This window comes from Phacochoerus africanus, chromosome 1 (genome assembly GCF_016906955.1).
Source record: "Phacochoerus africanus isolate WHEZ1 chromosome 1, ROS_Pafr_v1, whole genome shotgun sequence".
NCBI lineage: Eukaryota > Metazoa > Chordata > Mammalia > Artiodactyla > Suidae > Phacochoerus > Phacochoerus africanus.
This window is the reverse complement of record NC_062544.1, coordinates 8,424,504-8,444,017: the sequence shown is the minus strand read 5'-3', so window position 1 is coordinate 8,444,017 and position 19,514 is coordinate 8,424,504. Positions and strand designations below refer to the sequence as shown.

At 45.7% G+C, this 19,514-nt stretch overlaps 1 protein-coding gene across 1 annotated transcript in view; it reads left to right on the top strand.

Annotated features, from left to right (window-relative positions):
- Window positions 1-19,514, top strand: part of FAT2 (FAT atypical cadherin 2) — an 82,823-nt gene that overhangs the window by 44,041 nt on the left and 19,268 nt on the right. The window contains exons 11-18 of the mRNA XM_047771534.1: window positions 1,542-1,738; window positions 4,269-4,422; window positions 6,365-6,598; window positions 9,887-10,270; window positions 12,752-12,966; window positions 13,900-14,037; window positions 14,656-14,799; window positions 16,962-17,159. Of these exons, the coding sequence (XP_047627490.1) occupies window positions 1,542-1,738; window positions 4,269-4,422; window positions 6,365-6,598; window positions 9,887-10,270; window positions 12,752-12,966; window positions 13,900-14,037; window positions 14,656-14,799; window positions 16,962-17,159 (1,664 nt within the window). The remainder of the gene's footprint in view (window positions 1-1,541; window positions 1,739-4,268; window positions 4,423-6,364; window positions 6,599-9,886; window positions 10,271-12,751; window positions 12,967-13,899; window positions 14,038-14,655; window positions 14,800-16,961; window positions 17,160-19,514) is intronic.

Genomic DNA, 19,514 nt, shown 5'->3' with positions numbered 1-19,514 from the left:
AGGCACTGGGGTGCATTCTAAGAAGTCCAGTAAGAGGTTCCCTAAGACACACATTTAAGCCCTGGCTCTGCCACTCATTAGCAGTGTGACCTTAAGTAAATCATTTAACTTACCAGAACCTTTAATTCTTCCATCTGTAGACTTGGCATGCCTGTTTCAATCAACTCACAGGGATGCTAGAAAGATCTAACTTGAAAAAGCTTTGAGAGCCCCCTATTAATTAAAAAGTGCTTCAGAGAGAGAATTTCTTATGACCTTAGGTAAAGTAGATATAGAATAGAAGGGAGATACCATAACTATTCTCAGTTAGCTGCAGGAAGATGGAGATGGACTCAACCTTTGCATGGTCCATGAAAACTCTGTGAGGTGACTGCCCTTGTAGAGAGTATTCTGCCTAGGCAAGTTGCAGATAGTAGAAAACACTCCCTAGTCACTCATAGGACTTAAGTGTTGGTATAAAAACACTTTCTTGGATATGATTCCAACCCAATCCCCTAATTTCACACATGGGAGAACCAAAGCCTGGCTAGGAATAGAAACTCAATCAATGTCACAGTTCAAGCTTGTTTCAGGGCTGGGATTAAAACCACACCTTACAACTGTTTTCCTCAGTGGGTACCTAGTGCAAACATTAATCACCCCAACCTCTGTCCAGTGGCGAAACCAGTCAACCATGGCCCAGAGAGAGTTCCTTTACTTCTCAGTGTCCCTTTCCCCATCTCCCGGATGCCATGTCACCTCATTCCCATAGTCATGGCTTCTTCTGTTATCACAGCTGTCTGGTGGGGAGTTAATAAGCCTGAAGTTCCAACCAAGAATCACAGAGTCCTGGAGACAGATCCTGGATCAGTGCTGTTTAAAATACGGAGTTTAAATGAGACAGAATCTTATCATCTTAAAATGTCAGACGCTTAAAAACATGAAAGTCTTAAAATCTCCAAATAATGCAATAATATGTGTCAATATATCATCAACTTTTGGAATAGTTGAATCTCGAAACTCTGAAATCCTAGAATCTCAAAATCCAGCTCCCCTTTCAGTGATTGGTGCCAAGGAAAGATGCCTCAGAAGCAAATCTGATGATCCATCTGAAACTCCATTTGAGCTATGTCCTCAGGTATAAAACAAAACCTTAGAGAGCTTAGCGTTGTTGCATCACCTCCCTTCCTCCACTGTTGAACAGATACTAGATACTAGAAGGTTTTCTATAGAATGAAAAGTGCTTTTCTTTAACTTCCCCCAATGTACAAAAAAAAAAAAAAGAAAGAAAGGAATTAAGAAAGCTGCCCTTCGGTCACATATTTTGGAGCAGTGTTACTTACAGTGATAATTCCATTTAACAGGAGGCCTTTGAAGTTGGAAGAGGCTGCATAACACCAAATAACTGACTCTCTGCAGAATAGTGGTTTCCTAGTTAAGGGTGGAAAGTTTTGACTTTCCCAGCAATCCTTTAAAAAGTATCAGGTTGGCAGCCATCTACGACACAAAACCTGGTTTGTTCCCGTTCCTCGGCTTTAGGAAATTCTGTCCCATCTTTTTAGAGGGAGACCCCCTGGGCCAGTTTGGCATCAGCCAGGTTGGAGATGAGTGGAGGATTTTTGCGAGGAAGACCCTGGACCGCGAACACACGGCCAAGTACTTGCTCCGAGTCACAGCTTCTGATGGCAAGTTCCAGGCTTCGGTCCTTGTGGAGATCTTTGTCCTGGACCTCAATGATAACAGTCCGCAGTGCTCACAGGTAAGAGCTTGGTATGGTTGGTGTGGGAGTGAAGGCAAGGAAGCTGGAGTGAAGGGCAAGAGGAAGGAGCAGGTCTTGGTACCATCTCTGGGGCTGGCCAGCATTGACCATACCTATTCTTTTTTTTGGTGGGGGGAGTTTAAATTATTTATTTATTTATTTATTTTTTAAGGATTTTTTTTATTACTCAATGAATTTATTACATCTATAGTTATACAATGATCATCACAACCCAATTTTGTAGCATTTCCATCCCACACCCGCAGCTCATCCCCCCACCCCCCAAACTGTCTCCTTTGGAAACCGTAATTTTCCAAAGTCTGTGAGTCAGTATCTGTTCTGCAAAGAAGTTCATCGTGTCCTTTTTTCAGATTCCACATGTAAGTGAGAGCATTTGATGTTGGTGTCTCATTGTCTGACTGACTTCACTTAGCATGATAATTTCTAGGTCCATCCATGTTGCTAAAAATGCCGGTATTTTGTTCCTTTTAATGGCTGAGTAATATTCCATTGTGTATATGTACCATATCTTCTTGATCTACTCCTCTGTCTATGGACATTTAGGTTGTTTCCACGTCTTGGCTATTGCAAATAGTGCTGAAATGAACACTGGAGTACATGTGTCTTTTCGAGTCGTGGTTTTCTCTGGATAGATGCCCAGATCATACCTATTCTTGCTTCTCTGCAGCTGGCTTCAGACTAGTGCCCTAGGCAGTGACCATTCTAAGTAACTCCTTAGCATGCCTGTAGGGATGTTACCAAGCTCTTTAGGACCCCTGATCCATCGCACTCCCCCTACATGCCCTAAAAACATCCTTTTCTCTGCAAAACATATCCAGAAGTAACGTAACTTCTTCATTCTCTAAACACAGTCTGTTATGCCCAATGGGAAGCCCCTCCCCTGCTCAGCTTGTTAGGGTGGCTCATTATTATCAAATATATCCAAAGAGACCTGCCCCAGAGACGCCATGCCTCTGTGCGTGTATCCCTACATCTGCATAGACAGCTTCCTCCAAGTTATATGTATATGCAAACACGCAGACAGGGTGATTGCATTTCTGATAAGGGAGATCTTCGTAAGGTCCTTATGTAATTCAACACTAAATTTCCCAAGGACAATGTTGAGTGGTGTGTGTGTTTGTGTGTGTTTGTGTGTGTGCACGCACCTGCACTCATGCACGCATGTATGTGTTGAGAAGAGCTATATGCTTAGAGGGCAGAAATCAATAATCATCATGTAGTTTTGGTTTTCAACCTATTTTTTAAACACATAAATAATTGTTTATACTGGGGGGATTTGCATTACTTCAAGGTGTACAGAGAAAGTTAAGCTATTAACATTGAAATTTTATAACATCTCAAATTAGCATAATTCAAATTTATATAAAATCCAGCCATTCAGTATACATACATAAATGCAAACTTAGGTACTCACACACATACACATACTCAAAGAATCATCTACAACAGTCTGTAAATATGCAAATGCCCATATATATGTATATATAGGAAGACACATGTAAGGAAACCTACACGTATGCTTACACATGTATGCCACAACATTCATATATATATATATATATGCACCCATCCACACCTGCAATATACATCTACAACTCACACAAACATATTTACATATGCATTTACATGCATGTATACTTCAATTCTTGACACTGTATTTGCACATGCATATAAGTGGACGTATACCTTGGAACACACAATAATCACATATTCTATCGCCTTTTCTTCCTCAGTCTTCTACATTCCAACCTCACAGAAGCACAGTAGGAAAAAAGAACCTTGGTTATCAAGCAGGGTGCATGGAAAATGTCTTCGCAGGATCCAAGACTGACTACCTCTTGGGTGGTCTCAGAAGGGAAGCCTCTTGAGGGGAGAACAGTGGCTATGCCTTCTTCTTTCCCCTCAGCCATCCTTCCCACCAACCTGTGCTGGGAGTGGCTGGGGCCAAGCGCACCCTGACCTTCTCAGAGGTGGTCAAGAACATCACCAGAGACAGGGAAAAGAGGCCTGGGGGGCACAGAGCCCCCTGCCCTGGCACAGAGCCTGTACCCGGGTTCATGCCCACCCACACCCTGCAGTGGGGGGGGCCAGTTGGAAGCTGTGTCCAGAGCCAGCAGCTGGAGGAGCCCTGGGTTCTCAGGGAGCTGCAGCCTCTCCCCTGTGGCACATTTCCTGCAACGTGGCCCCTATGGAGTAACAGACTGTGGCAGGTCCTTCTAGCCCTGAGGGTGGGCTTTTGGATGTGAAACTTCGCTCCCTCTCTGCTCTTCTGACTAGGTCTCCTGCCACCTTCCTCCTCGTTTTAATCTCCATTTGCCTTCCATGTTCCGTCTCATCTCCATCTCTCTGTTCATCTCCCTCCCTCTCTCTGCTTCTCTCCCCACCTACCCCCTTCCATCTCTGCTCTCCATCGCTCTCTCTGCTTCTGTCTCCCTCTCTCTGTCACTCTGCCTCTCTCTGGATCTCAGTGTACCTCCACAACGTCCCTCCTCTTTGTCTTCATCTCCAGCTCCTCTACACTGGCAAAGTCAGTGAAGACGTACCTCTAGGACACTTCATTTTGAAAGTTTCTGCAACAGACTTGGACTCTGATACCAATGCTCAGATCACATATTCTCTGCACGGTCCTGGGGCAGATGACTTTAAGCTGGATCCTCACACAGGTAGGTTTCCTGAGCTGCAGAACTGTGCGCAGTACCCAGGGTCCTTGGAGGAGAAATAGGAAATGACTTATCCAACCATCTATTTGCTTGGCAAACACATATGGGTACCATGTGCCGAGCATTCACTAGATGCTGAGGACATAATCGACAAACTGATGAGACAAGATCTGGGTCTTTACAGTCAAGTGGGAAAGGCCATTATTGAATCAGTGATTTGACATGTGCTGAGTTAAGAAAAAGCACAGGGTGCTGAAGAGGTTGGACAGAACTTGACTTAAGCTTGGGCATGGGGTTAAGTAAAACTTCACTGAGGGAATATTTTTTGTGAGACTTGAGGATATCGAGAAGTTAGCTGAACATAAGGTGGTGGTAAGGGATGGACATTATCAAGGCAGAAGGAGATTTTATATGAGGACCTTGCTTTGGAAAGGAGCATGCACATCTGAGGACCTGGTAGAGCCCCAAACTGGTGCATAGAAGGAGAGGAGGAAGGCAAAGGAAGAGACCCTCGAGGAGGGTAGGAGGGGGCTGCTAATCATACCTTTAGAGCCATTAAAGAATTCAAGTAGGTGAGAGTTGTGGTCTAAGTCATGGTCTCAAGATTATATGCTACAGGCTGAGGTTAAAACTTCACCACATTGTTGGAAGGGTCTCAACAGATAAAGTGTACAGAAATCTAGCTCAGATCTGGCACACAGCAAGGATTCAGTAGAAATGGTTTCCATTGTCATTGTTACCAGCCCAGGGACAAGCTGGTTGCCTGGCACGAATGCTTGGGGGAGGTTGGGCCGTGAGAGCCTGGGAGTGGGGGAGAAGACAGGGTGGAGTCGGCTTCCTTTGGAAAAGGTGGGGTCCCTGTCCTGCTGCAATAGGGAGGGCGTGGGGACAGGCAGCATAGATGGCCCAGGTCGCCGAGGGCCAGCTGCTGACACTCGGCTTGGAACCAGTAGCTCAAAGGATGCCTTGGAGGTTCTTGAGCAGGGAGGTGGCAGGTGAGAGCCAATATCCCAGGAAGCTGTCTGCATAGACAGGAAGCAGCACTGCCCTTTCTGACCCCAGTGTGGACATGCTGAGTCACCTCAGGCAGGTGACCTAAGCTTTGCTGCTGTTTGTTCAGCTGCAGGTTAGTTGGCGGGGTCATAAAAATAAACCAAAAAACCCACAAACTCGGTAGTTTTTCTTATTACTATGGAAATTATACATGCTTGTTGTGAAAAATTCAAACCATGTAGGGGTATATTATGTGGAAATTGGAAAGTCTTCATAATAACCAGTCCACCCCCCCTCAAAGATAAGCACTCCTGGTTTGTATTCTCTCAGAATGTTTTTCCATGCATCCTCAAAATTCTATATAGCATACTATTTTGTGACTTGCTTTTTTTCCTTGTAGCAGCATATTGGAGCTATTAATTAGGCAGTGCATAAAGCTCTATCATAATTACTTTTTGGCTGCATAATATTTTACTATATGGCTAAATGATAATATATTTAACCAGTATCTTTTTGAAAGACATATAGGATGTTTTCAGTATGCTGCTATTTAAAAGGATGCTGCAGAGAAGATCTCTATGTATATTTTTAACCTTGGGCTGATTATTCTGTAGGATACATTCCTAGAAGTGAAACTGCGGGCCAAAGGATAAACGCATTTTAAGTGCCGTTAGAAATTGCCTAAATGACCTTTAAAAATGTGTGGTCTTTGTAGCTTGTTAGTGCACATCTTAAATTGGGGGTGTGGTGGTTGGGTGTAACTAGGGAGGCAAGCAGGTGTTGGAAGAAAAAGGATTGCTTCCTTCCTAACTATTTGTACACAGAACTGACCCCTTTTTCTCTGTGACGATACTCTGTGTGGCTGGGGTTGTCTTGCATAAACCTCTGGAAGACACATCTGGATGGACATGGCCCCCAGAGAAAGCTCACTTGCTGTTCTTTCTCTGGCCAGGGGAGCTGATCACACTAACAGCCCTGGACCGAGAGAAGAAAGAGGTATACAGCCTTGTTGCCAAGGCAACAGATGGAGGCGGCCAGTCGTGCCAAGCGGATGTGACCCTCCACGTGGAGGACGTAAATGACAACGCCCCCAGGTTCTTCCCGAGCCACTGTGCAGTGGCGGTCTTCGACAACACCACAGTGAAGACGCCCGTGGCAGTGGTACTGGCCCGGGATCCCGACCAAGGTGCGAAAGAGAAGGACTGGAGGCCATCTGCCTGTGGGGTTACGTGGAAGGGGCTTTGGCTTTTTCTGAATTGCTCTGGGACTGGAGGACTGTAGCCCCTTCTTAGTCTACTGACACAAATTAAGATGTCCACAAACTGCATGCCTCACTGCTAGGCGACAAAAGATCCTGGCATGGTTTTGAGGCTGGGATGGGGGCATTTCAGGCCCATTGTTTCTCACTGCCATTTAGGCCTGGAGCCTTTTCCAACCCACCATGCAACTTCAAGGACCTTTTGAATACCAACCTTTAATGTGAAATACACCAATCAGAATTATTCAACTCTAGGAGTTCCCGTCGTGGCGCAGTGGTTAAGGAATCCGACTAGGAACCATGAGGTTGCGGGTTCGATCCCTGGCCTTGCTCAGTGGGTTAAGGATCCGGCGTTGCTGTGAGCTGTGGTGTAGGTCTCAGACGCGGCTTGGATCCTGCATTGCTGTGGCTCTGGCGTAGGCCAGTGGCTACAGCTCTGATTAGACCCCTAGCCTGGGAACCTCCATATGCCGCAGGAGCGGCCCAAGAAATGGCAAAAAAACAAACAAACAAAAAAAAAAGAAAATAAAAAGAATCATTCAACTCTGATTAACTGGCCACAAGAAATAAATTTAGGGCAAAACTCCATTAAGCCTATTAAATTCTTGGATCAATTTTTAGACAAGGAAGTAGAATATTTTACATTTTATTTTTATGTTTTGATATTTTACATTTTGGAGTTTCCATCGTGGATCAGCGGTTAACGAACCCTACTTGTATCCAAGAGGATATGGGTTCAATCCCTGGCTTCATTCAGTGGGGTAAGGACCTGGCATTGCCGTGAGCTATGGTGTAGGTCACAGACGCAGCTCGGATCTGGTGTTGCTCTGGCTGTGGTGTAGACCAGCAGCTGTGGCTCCAATTTGACCCTTAGCCTGGGAACCTCCATATGCCGTGGGTGCGGCCCTAAAAAGACAAAAAAAAATTTACATTTTAATTTTAATGACATCGCTTTCACTAGGGTTAATTCTTTTACTATTACAAGGCAAATTGGATTCATCCAGGAGTTTTGATTCTGTACTGTACCAATTATAGCTTCTGCCATTAAGAAGCGTTTCATTGTAGAGATCTATATGTGTTTTTATATACATATACCCAATTTTCTTCAATTAAATTTTATAATTCAGGAGGAGAAAAAAAAAATACCCACAGGGTCAAAGTAGCTAGAGGAACACAGGAAATGACAATGATGGTGGTAACGAAGAGAAATCAAAACACCCTGCTTTGTTTGACACCAAGCAAGTAAATTTAAAATTTCTTAGAGGAAGTGAGTTTCAGTTTGGCATTGAGGGAGGTGAGAGATTTTGGAGGAATGCAGAGGTTCTAGGGAGAGCAAATAGTGCAAAGGCATCTAACATCTAAGGCCCTGCAAATGCTCAATTAGCCAGTGCCTGCACACCTCCAGGGACAGGGAACGCCCTACTTACTAGCTAGCCCATTCCTTCCGTGGTACCTCAGGTGATTGTCAAAGGACTACCTTTTTGGAGCAGACACCTGTCAGTCCTGGTCCTGCCCTCCTGCAGCTACACAGATCTAGCTCCTCACCCATGACAGCCCTTCGGAGACTGGGAGGTGGGGACTATCTGGCTCCAGCCTCAAGGTTCTCTTTCTGGGAGTTCCCATCGTGGCGCAGTGGTTAACGAATCCAACTAGGAACCATGAGGTTGCGGGTTCCATCCCTGGCCTTGCTCAGTGGGTTAAGGATCTGGCGTTGCCGTGAGCTGTGGTGTGGGTCGCAGACACGGCTCAGATCCTGCGTTGCTGTGACTCTGGTGTAGGCCGGTGGCTACAGCTCCAATTAGACCCCTAGCCTGGGAACCTCCATATGCTGCGGGAGTGGCTCAAGAAAAGGCAAAAAATGCACATAAACGGTTCCCTTTCTGGGTGGGCTCCCTAGTTTCTTTAGTCTCGTCCTTTCTAGGATTCATCCTCTGGCTTTGCACCCCTTAACCATTAACACTTCCAAACCGTTTGATTGTAACCCAAACATTCCACCTCAGTATTCCAAATGTGGCCTGACCAACACTTTTTTCTCTCTAGAAAAATTATGGTCTCTCCAGAAAAATGTATATGTGGAAGAAGTATATGGTATGCACATTTAATTCAGGACAATTCAACAAAAGGGCTGTGTGTTCCCAAGTGTATGTGAAACTCAATCTTTATAGGCTCAGGGCCTATGATTCTCCCACTGGGTGAGGCTCTAACAGCTGAGCATTAAATGCTGGTGTCCTTCAGACACTATGGTCCCTCCAAGAGCCAACTGCTTCATCTAGTCCACAACCAAAGGACACGACAACATCTGAGACAAAGATGGAAAAAAACGTTGCGTGGTTTGATTTATTAAGAATTTTCCATGGGTGTGTTTTTTGTGTTTCTTTTTTTTAGTGCCACACCTGCAGCCTATGGAAGTTCCAAGAGTAGGGTAGGGGTCAAATCAGAGCTGCAGCTGCTGGCCTATGACCCAGCCATGCCAGATCCAAGCCGTATCTATGACCTACACCAAAGCTCACGGCAACTCCAGATCCTTAACCCACTGAGCGAGGCCAAGGATTGAACCTGCGTCCTTATGGATGCTAGTCAGGTTCTTAATCCACTGAGCCACAGTAGAAACTCCTGTTTTTTGATTTTTTTGATTTTGATATAATTATAGACTCATAAGAAGCTGCAAAACTAGCACTGAGAGGTCCACGCACCCTTCACCCAGCTTCCCTCCACGGCCCATGATATCAAAGCCAGGAAACCGGCCCTTGGATGTTACTGGTACCTGAACTCCAGTCTTATTCAGATTTCACCAGTTGCTAAATGTATTCATTTGCATGTGGGTGTGTGTACTTCTATTCAATAATCCTGTGCATAGACTCAAGTAATTACCAACACAATCAAGACACAGAATTGTTCCATCACAACCAAAGAACTTGCTATGGGTGATTTTGATCTTACACAGTTTTCACTCTATGAGCTCACGTGGGATGCCAACTGCCACATAAACAGCTTCAGATGTTGCTAAGGGTTTGCAGAACAATGCTCCCCTTCACAAGAACCTTTCTATAAGGCCTTGAACCCTACCCTAGTCAAGAACGTCCACAGGAGAGATTCGCACTCCCAACAGCCAGAGCAGGTTGGCCTTCATGGGGACCCTGCCCCCCCAGGCCCCTTCCTCTGAAAGCTATGTGGAGGGTCCCTCTGTACCAATTACTCACTCTGTCTCCCCCACAGGCACCAACGCCCAGGTGGTTTACTCTCTCACGGACTCTGCGGAAGGCCACTTTTCCATTGAAGCCACCACAGGGGTGATCCGGCTGGAGAAGCCGCTGCGGGTCAGGCCGAAAGCAGCCCTGGAGCTCACCGTCCGTGCCTCTGACCTGGGCACCCCAATACCGCTGTCCACCCTGGGTACTGTCACCATCTCCGTGGTGGGCCTGGATGACTACCTGCCCGTGTTCCTGAGCACCGAGCACAGGGTGCAGGTGCCCGAGGATGCCCAGCGAGGCACAGAGGTGCTGCAGCTGGCCACGCTCACTCGTCCTGGTGCTGAGAAGACCAGCTACCGTGTAGTCAGTGGGAACGAGCAGGGGCGGTTCCGCCTGGATGCCCGCACAGGTGAGACAGCACTGGAGGCAGCCCCATCCCTACACACACACACACACACACAGAGTTTTGGGGAACACTGGATTCCCAGCATACCACAGCCCCTCCTCAGCATCTTTTAGCCTTTGCTTCACTCTGCATCTCTCCAGGTGCCCAGTCTCTTTCGGCAGCATGGGGCCAGCTTATATGGGCACACACCTTGTTCCACTATGTTCCCTCCAAGGACTGTGATGAGAACTCTCTCCTCCCACTCTGCAAGTTCACATCTGGGTTCAGACCCAGCCCTGGGACGGAGGCTGAGGCACCTTCCATCCTTGGCTGCTGTGGCCCGAAGGACTTGCTAAAATCAGGGGCTTAAGCAGCCCAGGGCAAGGCTGCCTGCTTCCTTCCTAAAGCCTTCCCCCCCAAACATCCTGGCACTCATGAATTTTTCCATATTGTCATAAAGAGAGAAAGAACTTGGAACCTGGCTCTCTTCTCTCCTCCTAGCCACAGAAGAAGCTAAGAATCCCACAGAATCCCATGGAAGGGCTCTAGAGGCTGCTCAGGTCAGAGCAGTCCCCATGTGGCTTCCTCCCCACAGCACCTCTGCAGCGACGCTCTTTACCTACTAAGGCAGCCACCTTACTGTTGAGCGGTATATTTTTTTTAGCTTTTATGATGGAGACTTTTTCTTTCTTTCTTTTTTAAAAAAGGCTGCACCTGTTCCTAGGCAAGGGGTCGAATTGGAGCTGTTGCAGGCCTAAGCCACAGCCACAGCAATGCGGGATCTGAGCCATTATCTGTGACCTACACCACAGCTCATGGCAACGCCAGATCCTTAACCCACTGAGTGGGGCCAGGGATCAAACCTGCGTCCTCACAGACACTAGTTGGGTTCATTACTGCTGAGCCAAAATGGGAATCCTTACAGAGACTTTAAACATAAAAGAAATAGAGGGAACAGTATAATGGACCTCTTGTTTCCATCACCCAGCTTCTGCAGTTATCAACATTTGTCTAGTCTGGTTTCATCTTTACCCCCGACATCCACCCACTGCTGTTATTTTAAAGCAAATCCCAGACATGATATCATTTGGTTTATACTTTGCTGTGTATCTCTAAATGATAAGGACTCCTTCTACAAACACAACCATAGTAACATTATCACACCTAAAAGATAAGAATCCCCTTATATAGTCCAATACCCAGCCAGACAATTTTTCAGATTATCTCATAAACATCTTTTTGAAGTTGGTTTGCTTGTCAACATCCCCCAAGTGGCCACATACCGCTTTTGGTTAGTAGGCAGTATCTTAAGTTTCTTTTAATCTCTAACATTTCCCTCTCCTTCTTTATTTCCTCTTGCCAATTATGTAACGAAAAATTCAGGTCATATGTAAGGCAGGGTTCTTTTTTAATATCTTGGATTGGCTAGGTGTATCTTTATGATATCATAAGGTATATCTCTCCATATATGCTTATGTATGTCTCTCTCTCTCTCTCTCTCTCTATATATATATATATACACACACACACACATATAAATGTCTACATGTGTCTATATTTGTCTGCATATATCTCTAATGACATTTGGACCAAAGACCTTGATCAGGTTCAAGCTCAATTTTTTGCCAACAATGCTTCAAAGATGATGCTAGGCTCTCCTTTGCACCACACTGGGAAGCATGTAGTGGCTGACTGGTTCTTTTTTCTGAGGTTAAGCCTGATGGTGGCTTGGAGGTTGTTAGTCTGAACCACCCAGCATAGAGCTCTTCGTTAGCTCTTCCAATAGTTTTTAACAGACTCTTATGATTATTTCTTAGATACATTATTTCATTAGGGGCTGCAAAATGGTGATTTTTCTAACCTTATCATTCTTCATTCATGGACTAACTGGAATTACTTTATAAAGAAGACTTTTCCACCATTAACTATTTAGCATTCAGGAGTGGCAAGATAAATGCTTGTTCTTTTATTTTCCAATTTCTAGAGTAAGAAATTTCTGCTGTAACCATCTATTGAACAACTTAGAATAAAACTCTCTAAGGTGTTATAAAACTCTATAATCTAAGTTCTGTCATTTACTATCCAAGTGAGCTTGGGTAGGTCACTTAGCTGTTGGGAGCATCAGTAGACTTACCCAGAAAATGGAAATCATGCTTGTTCCTGCTCTATACACTTATTATAGATCTACATGAGATAGAGTTAATGTAATAGATTTTAATGAGGTTTCAATGAAATAGTGAAGAAATAAATGAGGGAAACTGCTGTTGAGAATGGCAATAAGGAAAAAGAAAGGAGATGAAGCGGGATGTAACAGGAAGGAAGGAGGCAGACGATGGAGGAGACGATGGGGAAGAAGATGGGGAGATGATGGGAGAGATGATGGGGAGATCCGTCTCCTCTAATCCAGTGGAGCTGCCTCTCCTGGGGTTTGGCGCAAGACTCCCTAGCACTCTGCTGTTGTGGTCCCAACCGCCTCAATGCTCCCATCACCTCTTGTTTCTTCAGGGATCCTGTATGTCAACAAGAGCCTGGACTTTGAGACAAGCCCCAAGTACTTCCTGTCCATTGAGTGCAGCCGAAAGGGCTCTTCCTCCCTCAGCGACATGACCACCATCGTGGTGAATGTCACAGATATCAACGAACACCGGCCCAGATTCTCCCAGGATCTGTACAGCACCAGGGTCTCAGAGAATGCCATCGTGGGTGACCTTGTGCTCACAGTAAGAATCTGCAATGTCATCCTTTGTGGGGCATGGACTCTCGGGTGGGTTCGTAGCTTCCCCTTCCCAGTCATCTTTGAGTATGGATTATTTTATCAATGAATACACTATATACTTATAGCTACGCAACCAAACTCTCTCCTGACAAAATGTCTCAGAGCCATTTCCGATACGATCTCAATTGGGTACTGATAAAATAGGCATCAGAGGTGCCCCAGAAGACTGCCCGAGGGACATGGAGTGTCAGTGTGGGAGCAGAAGGAGGGAGGGGGCAACAAATAACACCTCTTTGCATTGAAAATATAATTGCTCCCCACTTCGTGGAGGGAAACCAAGCCCTGGATGCCCATATTCAAGGTTCTTGTCTCTTTCCACTCCCTGACATGCACCCTCTGCTCAAACCACACAGGAAGATGGGACCTTCCCCAAAGTGCATCCTCTGCACTTTCATACTTCTGGGCTCATGTCGTTTCCTCTGCCAGGAATGCTGGCTCCACTCCCAGAAGCCTTCTTTACTCTTCAAGCCTTCGTGAAGCCTCCTTTAATCTCCCCAGGTGAAATTTATCACCATAAAGCTGATCGCACTTTGCCCCAAATTAGACTTGCCCTCAAAAATTAGACATTAAACTTCCCAAAGACATATTCACTTTGGCACATTCCTCAATTCGTAGCACAGGACCCTAGAACCCTGTCAGTTACGAGTGAATGGATGGATAAATGGATAAATGAATAAACCATTGCATGCTGACGTCCACAGCAGGATGTAAATGAAGAGATTACCTTGGCCAGGATGACTATAGTCCAGGGACTGCCAGCCTGAGGGCAGTCCATGGGGGAGGGGCATGTCTGTGTCCCCTACACCCCCAGGAACCAAGATTCCTTTCTGGTCCCTCCTGCCCCTCCATTCACAACCATCACCTGCCTCCACTGCAGGTGTCAGCGACTGATGAAGATGGGCCTCTAAATAGTGCCATCACCTACAGCCTCGTAGGAGGGAACCAGCTTGGGCACTTTGCCATCCACCCCAAGAAAGGGGAGTTACAGGTAGCCAAGACCCTGGATTGGGAACAGGTAAGCCATCTGGGAGACTCCCAATCTGAGCTCATTAGAGCAGAATAGAGCCCTGCTGCAGGTCCAGAGGATGAACTGTGGTCAACACCCCATTCTGACATTCCTCCAGACCACTCTCAGTGTCTCCCACTCCTTTTTCTCTGTGGAGCCTCTGTGGCCTGTGAGGCAAGAGGCAGGAGAGGGACTGAGTGACCTTGAACATTCCTGAAAAAGCTCAGGCACCTTCTCACTATTAATCAGGAATCATTAGATCATTATAACAAGTTATCATTTATTGAGCACCTGCTCTGTGCCAGGAACTTTGCTAAGTGCTATATATACATTATGCCATTTGGTCCTTAAAGTAATTCTAGGAGGTGGGTCTTGATATCATCGCCACAGAAGCTTAGTCACTTTCCCAAGATCTTGCAGCTAGTAAATGGTTAAACTGGAAGTCAAACCTATTTCTGCCTGACTCTAGAACCTGGGTCCTAAGATGCTATGAGAAGGTCAGTGGGCAGGCACAGAGCCCATTCCTGGAGTGTCTCCATCTTATTTTTCTGAAAACATTAGTCATGAATCAAGGGGTATAACTGAGGGGTCTTTGTTGCTAACTCTCCCCTGGGCATCTTGCTGTAGATTTCTAGCTATTCCCTGAGGCTCCGAGCCACCGACAACGGGCAACCCCCACTGCATGAGGACACAGATGTCGCTATCCAAGTGGTTGACGTCAATGACAACCCACCAAGATTCTTCCAGCTCAACTACAGCACCTCTGTTCAGGTACACTCAAACTTCCAAAGGCACCCCGAAGCCATCTCACCTTCATTTCTCTCAAAGTGGAGGGTGCTCACGGCTGGTACCAGTCCACTCAAACAGTGACCCTGACCTTGCACTGATATCCCTAACAACAACACAGCCTGCTGAATGGGATTATGGATTATACAATTAAAAATGGTCAGGCACTGTGCACGGCACTTCTGCATCCACTGTCTCACAGGGCACGCAGCCATGTGGAAGGAGACGATACCCATTTTACAGATTCCTTAAATGGAGGTACAGGAATGTGCCATAGTCAAAATGTGGCAAATCGGGGATTCGAACCCAGAGGACTTTCCAGATCCCAAGCTATTACCACCATACAATGGTTTGCAAATGGGATTTGGAGAGGGCCTTGGTACTCCATGGGGAATTGTGACCACAAGAGGTGAGGGAGATGAGGAAGCAGTTAAGAGGACGGAGTTCTGAGTCCCTCTGTGCAGCAACCAGCATCGCCCCACTTTCATCTGTTTTGTATATTGAGTATGAGTTAGGATGCTTTGGCTGCAAATAACAGATCGCCTGACTAAAAGTTTATCAAATAATAAGGCCTCATTATTTCAAATAAGAAAAGGTCTAATGGGAGACTGTATTCCAGAACGGGTCATTTCAGCAGGAAAATGATATCGCAACTTTAGGTTACCTTCTTTGAAGTTCCCAAATGTTCTCTCTCAGGGTTACAAAATGACTGCTACAGCGCCAGTGTCACATTCTTGCCTAACCATCTTCAAAGGCGAACGGAAGGGACTTCTTTTGCAGAATCTGTTTTTATCAAAGAAGAAGGCTTTTCAGAACCCCCACCTGGTAGACTCATCCAATGGTCAGAATTAGATTACATGATTGCCTTAAGTCAAAAAATTGGCATAGGGAATTAGATTATTATAACTGATTTAAACCAATTATAGTCCATCTCCCCTTAGAAGGGGCACTTTTTTTTTTTTTTTTTTTTTGCTTTTAGGGCCACACACGTGGCATTTGGAGGTTCTCAGGCTAGGGGTCCAAGCAGAGCTACAGCTGCCAGCCTATACCACAGCCGCAGCAACATCAGATCCAAGCCTACACCACAGCTCACGGCAATGCCAGATCCTTAACCCACTGAGTGAGGCCAGGGATTGAACCCGCACCCTCATGGCTCTTAGATTCGTTTCCCCTGAGCCATGATGGTAACTCCAAGAGGGGCACATCTTTGCTGAGGATATTGCCAACCCACACCTGAACAAAAGCAGGGTTTTCTAAGAAAGGAAAGGAAGAATGCCTGTTGGTTAGGCAACTATCCGTTTCTGCTCATAAGATTCTGTTTGTAGGAGTTCCCGTTGTGGCTCAGCAGGTTAAGAATCTGACTCCTATCCATGAGGATGCAGGTTCAATCCCTGGCCTCCCGCTCAATGGGTTAAGGATCTGGTGTTGCTAAGGGCTGTGGCATAGGTCACAGATGCAGCTTGGGTCCTGTGTTGCTGTGGCTGTAGATTAGGCTGGAAGTTGCATCTCTGATTAGACCCCTAGCCTGGGAACTTCCATATACTGCAGGTGATGTCCTAAAACAAACAAACAAAAACAAACAAACAAAAAAGATTCTGTTTGGAGATAAGATTTTGATGCAAAAAAGAGAGTTAACAGCACACTGAATTCCTGTGTTACAGAACATAGACTAGAACAATCCCCAGGGGATCCATTTTTCTCAGTTAAATTCCTAATCATCTTTGAATTTTCTCACTGGGTGTGTGTTCCAGTGGTCTTCTAACTGGGAAACCATTTATAGGTGTTTAATTGACCTTCTGAATCAAAGAATTTCCACATGGATCCAGGCACTAATTTGTATACCTTAGTCATCAGCTATGTGACTTGGGCCAGTCACCTCTCTGTAGGATAAAGGGACTCTAAAGACCCTTCCAGCCCCAGTGGGCTTTGTTTCTAAAACCCAGCACTAGCCTTAGGAAGCTATGGTCTAGACTGACAGAGTCAACAACTAATTCGCAGACAGGCGGAATGAACGAATGACATCTCAGCATGTCCTAGGCGCAGCCAGAGTGTCAAGGACTCACCCCAGAGAAGGGGATCCAGAAGGATGTGAGAAAAAGGACTGGAACTCATTCTGCTCTTTGATTTCCCATCACTCTTGGTCTCAGGAAAACTCCCCCATCGGCAGCAAAGTCCTGCAGCTGATCCTGAGCGACCCAGACTCCCCGGAGAATGGTCCTCCCTACTCATTCCGAATCACCCAAGGGAACGATGGCTCTGCCTTCCAAGTGACCCCGGATGGATGGCTGGTGACCACTGAGGGCCTGAGCAAGAGAGTCCAGGAATGGTATCAGCTTCAGATCGAGGTAAGAGCTGTGTTGGGCCCCTGGCAGTGACCATGGGGACAGAAAATGTGCTGGCAAGACATGACCAGTGCTTCTCTTATTAGAAAAAACGATGCACAGAGCTCTTACTATGTGCCAGGCACCGGGTTAAGTACTTCAGGCGCATCATTGCATTAAATCCCCACCATGAGCTTTAGGGTGCATGCGGTCATTACCCCCAATTTCCAGATGGGGTAACTGAGGCACACAGAGGCTAGCGACTGGCTTAAAGTAATGCTACCACTAAGTGATAGAGCTGGGCTGCTTCAAATCCAAGCACTCTGACTCCAGATCCCAAGCTCTTAATCCCTGTCCTTCTTCTGGACAGAACAGAAACTCCTTCACCTTGGCTCTAATTTCCTGAGCCAGACCTCTCTGAACCTCTGGCCTTGTTAAAGACCTACCTCAGAGACTGGTGGTGTTACTGAACCAGGTTCGCTTGTCCGACGGCAGAGCAAGCCAAAATGCAGAGACTCCGACTTTTGCCGCAAAGAGAGCGTCTATTAGCATGGCAGCCAAGCACGGGCCTAAGAGAACACGTCTCAGAACTGCCTCCCAGAAGGCAAGGGGCTCGGTGTGTTGATGGGATAAAAGGAGCAGGATGGTCTGAGACTGGGGAGCATAGGGAAAGGCGATTGGAAAAAGGTGTGGTATTCATCCCTCGGAGCAGGTGTGACTAAGCTACAGGCCTCTGCAGGTTCCACGGTGGAGGCATTTAGCCCTATCTGAGGGTGGGGCTTTCTGCCCTCTGACAGAAAGGTGTCACCAAACAGACACCTGAGCATGCCCGGTTAAAGCGTTAGTGCTCCTACCCAGTCTTAACCAATCTCAGCTCCAACTAGACACAGTTGACTCCAAGTCCTGGAAACACAACTCAGGCTAACATCTTATCGTTTAGGTTACATGTGGATCCAAGTCTTAAAATGGCTTTGATTGGTGAAGGCAAGTGCAATGGATCTGACTAATGATCACTCACGGTTTCAGTGTGGGGTCAAATGAGAGAACCTGTATACATGTGTAGGGGATTATAGTCATACAATTATGGGTTATATGAGAACTGCCCAAGGAAAAGTGGCCAGATGGTGATCAAACATTTCTCCTTCATTTTATTCCCCCAAATCCCTCCCCCCCCCTTTTTTTGGACTTCTATAATGGAATTACACTTCATTGATCACGTCATACAAATTCTTCCTTTTAATTTCCAGTCATATAACTTGAGGATTTTTCTTAGCAAGGTTATTTTAGCCTCACAGAACACCTGGCAATGCTTGGGTACAAACCCCAAGTCCTTTTTTTTTTTTTTTTCAATAAAATGTTTAAGCGGAATTTTAGATTCATAGCAAAATTGAGTGAATAGTAGAGAGATTTCCTTCATATCACCTACACTCAAATATACACAGCCTCCCCATCATTGGTGTCCCTCACGGGAATGGTATATTTGTTATCACCGAAGAAGCTACAGTGACACATCATTACCACTGATGGTCATGACCACTGACTATCAAAGCCCATAGTTTACATTAGGGTCCATTCTTAGTGATGTATGTACTTTTAATGGGTTTGGGCATAATGACATATATCCATCATTATAGCATCATATGGAGTTAGTGTCACTGCCCCCCTGGTTCTCCACTTCTTCTTCCTTTCTCCTTCACCCCTGGAAATCACTTATCTCTTTACTGTATCATAGTTTTGCCTTTTCCAGAATGTTACATAGTTGAAAACATACAGTATACAGCATTCTCAGATTGATTTCTTTCACTTAGTAATATGCATTTAAGTTCCCTCCATGTCTTTTCATGACTCGATAGCTCAGGGTTTTTTGTGTGCTTTTCTTAAAATTTAGCATTAAGTAATATTTCATTATCTAGTTGTACCACCAAATCCCTTTCCTAAATCTCATGTCTACTGGATCCTACTATTCTGTTAACTTCTCTGGGCTCAGGATGAGGTAGTCATCCATTCAGTCAATCCAGCCATTCATTCATTCATTGATTCAACAAACATTTACTGAGTACCTGTCATATGCTGGTTTCCATGCTAGCCTCTAGTAATATGGCAGGGAATGCTCATGGGCTTTTGATTATAAATTTGGAGATAAGAAACAGATGAAGAAAGTGATGGGAAGCTTATTAGGCACAGGAGAGACACTTTCAGAGGGTGGCCACCCTTGCAAGGAGGGGGCATTTGAACTGAGACTTGGGGAGGGGACATGTGAAAAAGTGGGCAGGAGAGATGCACAGGCAGGAAGCACAAGATGAGACCAAGTCCCACAATGGAAAAGAGCTTGAAGAGACTTGCGATGTGGCCATGTAGTCAGTGCATGGTGAGCAATGG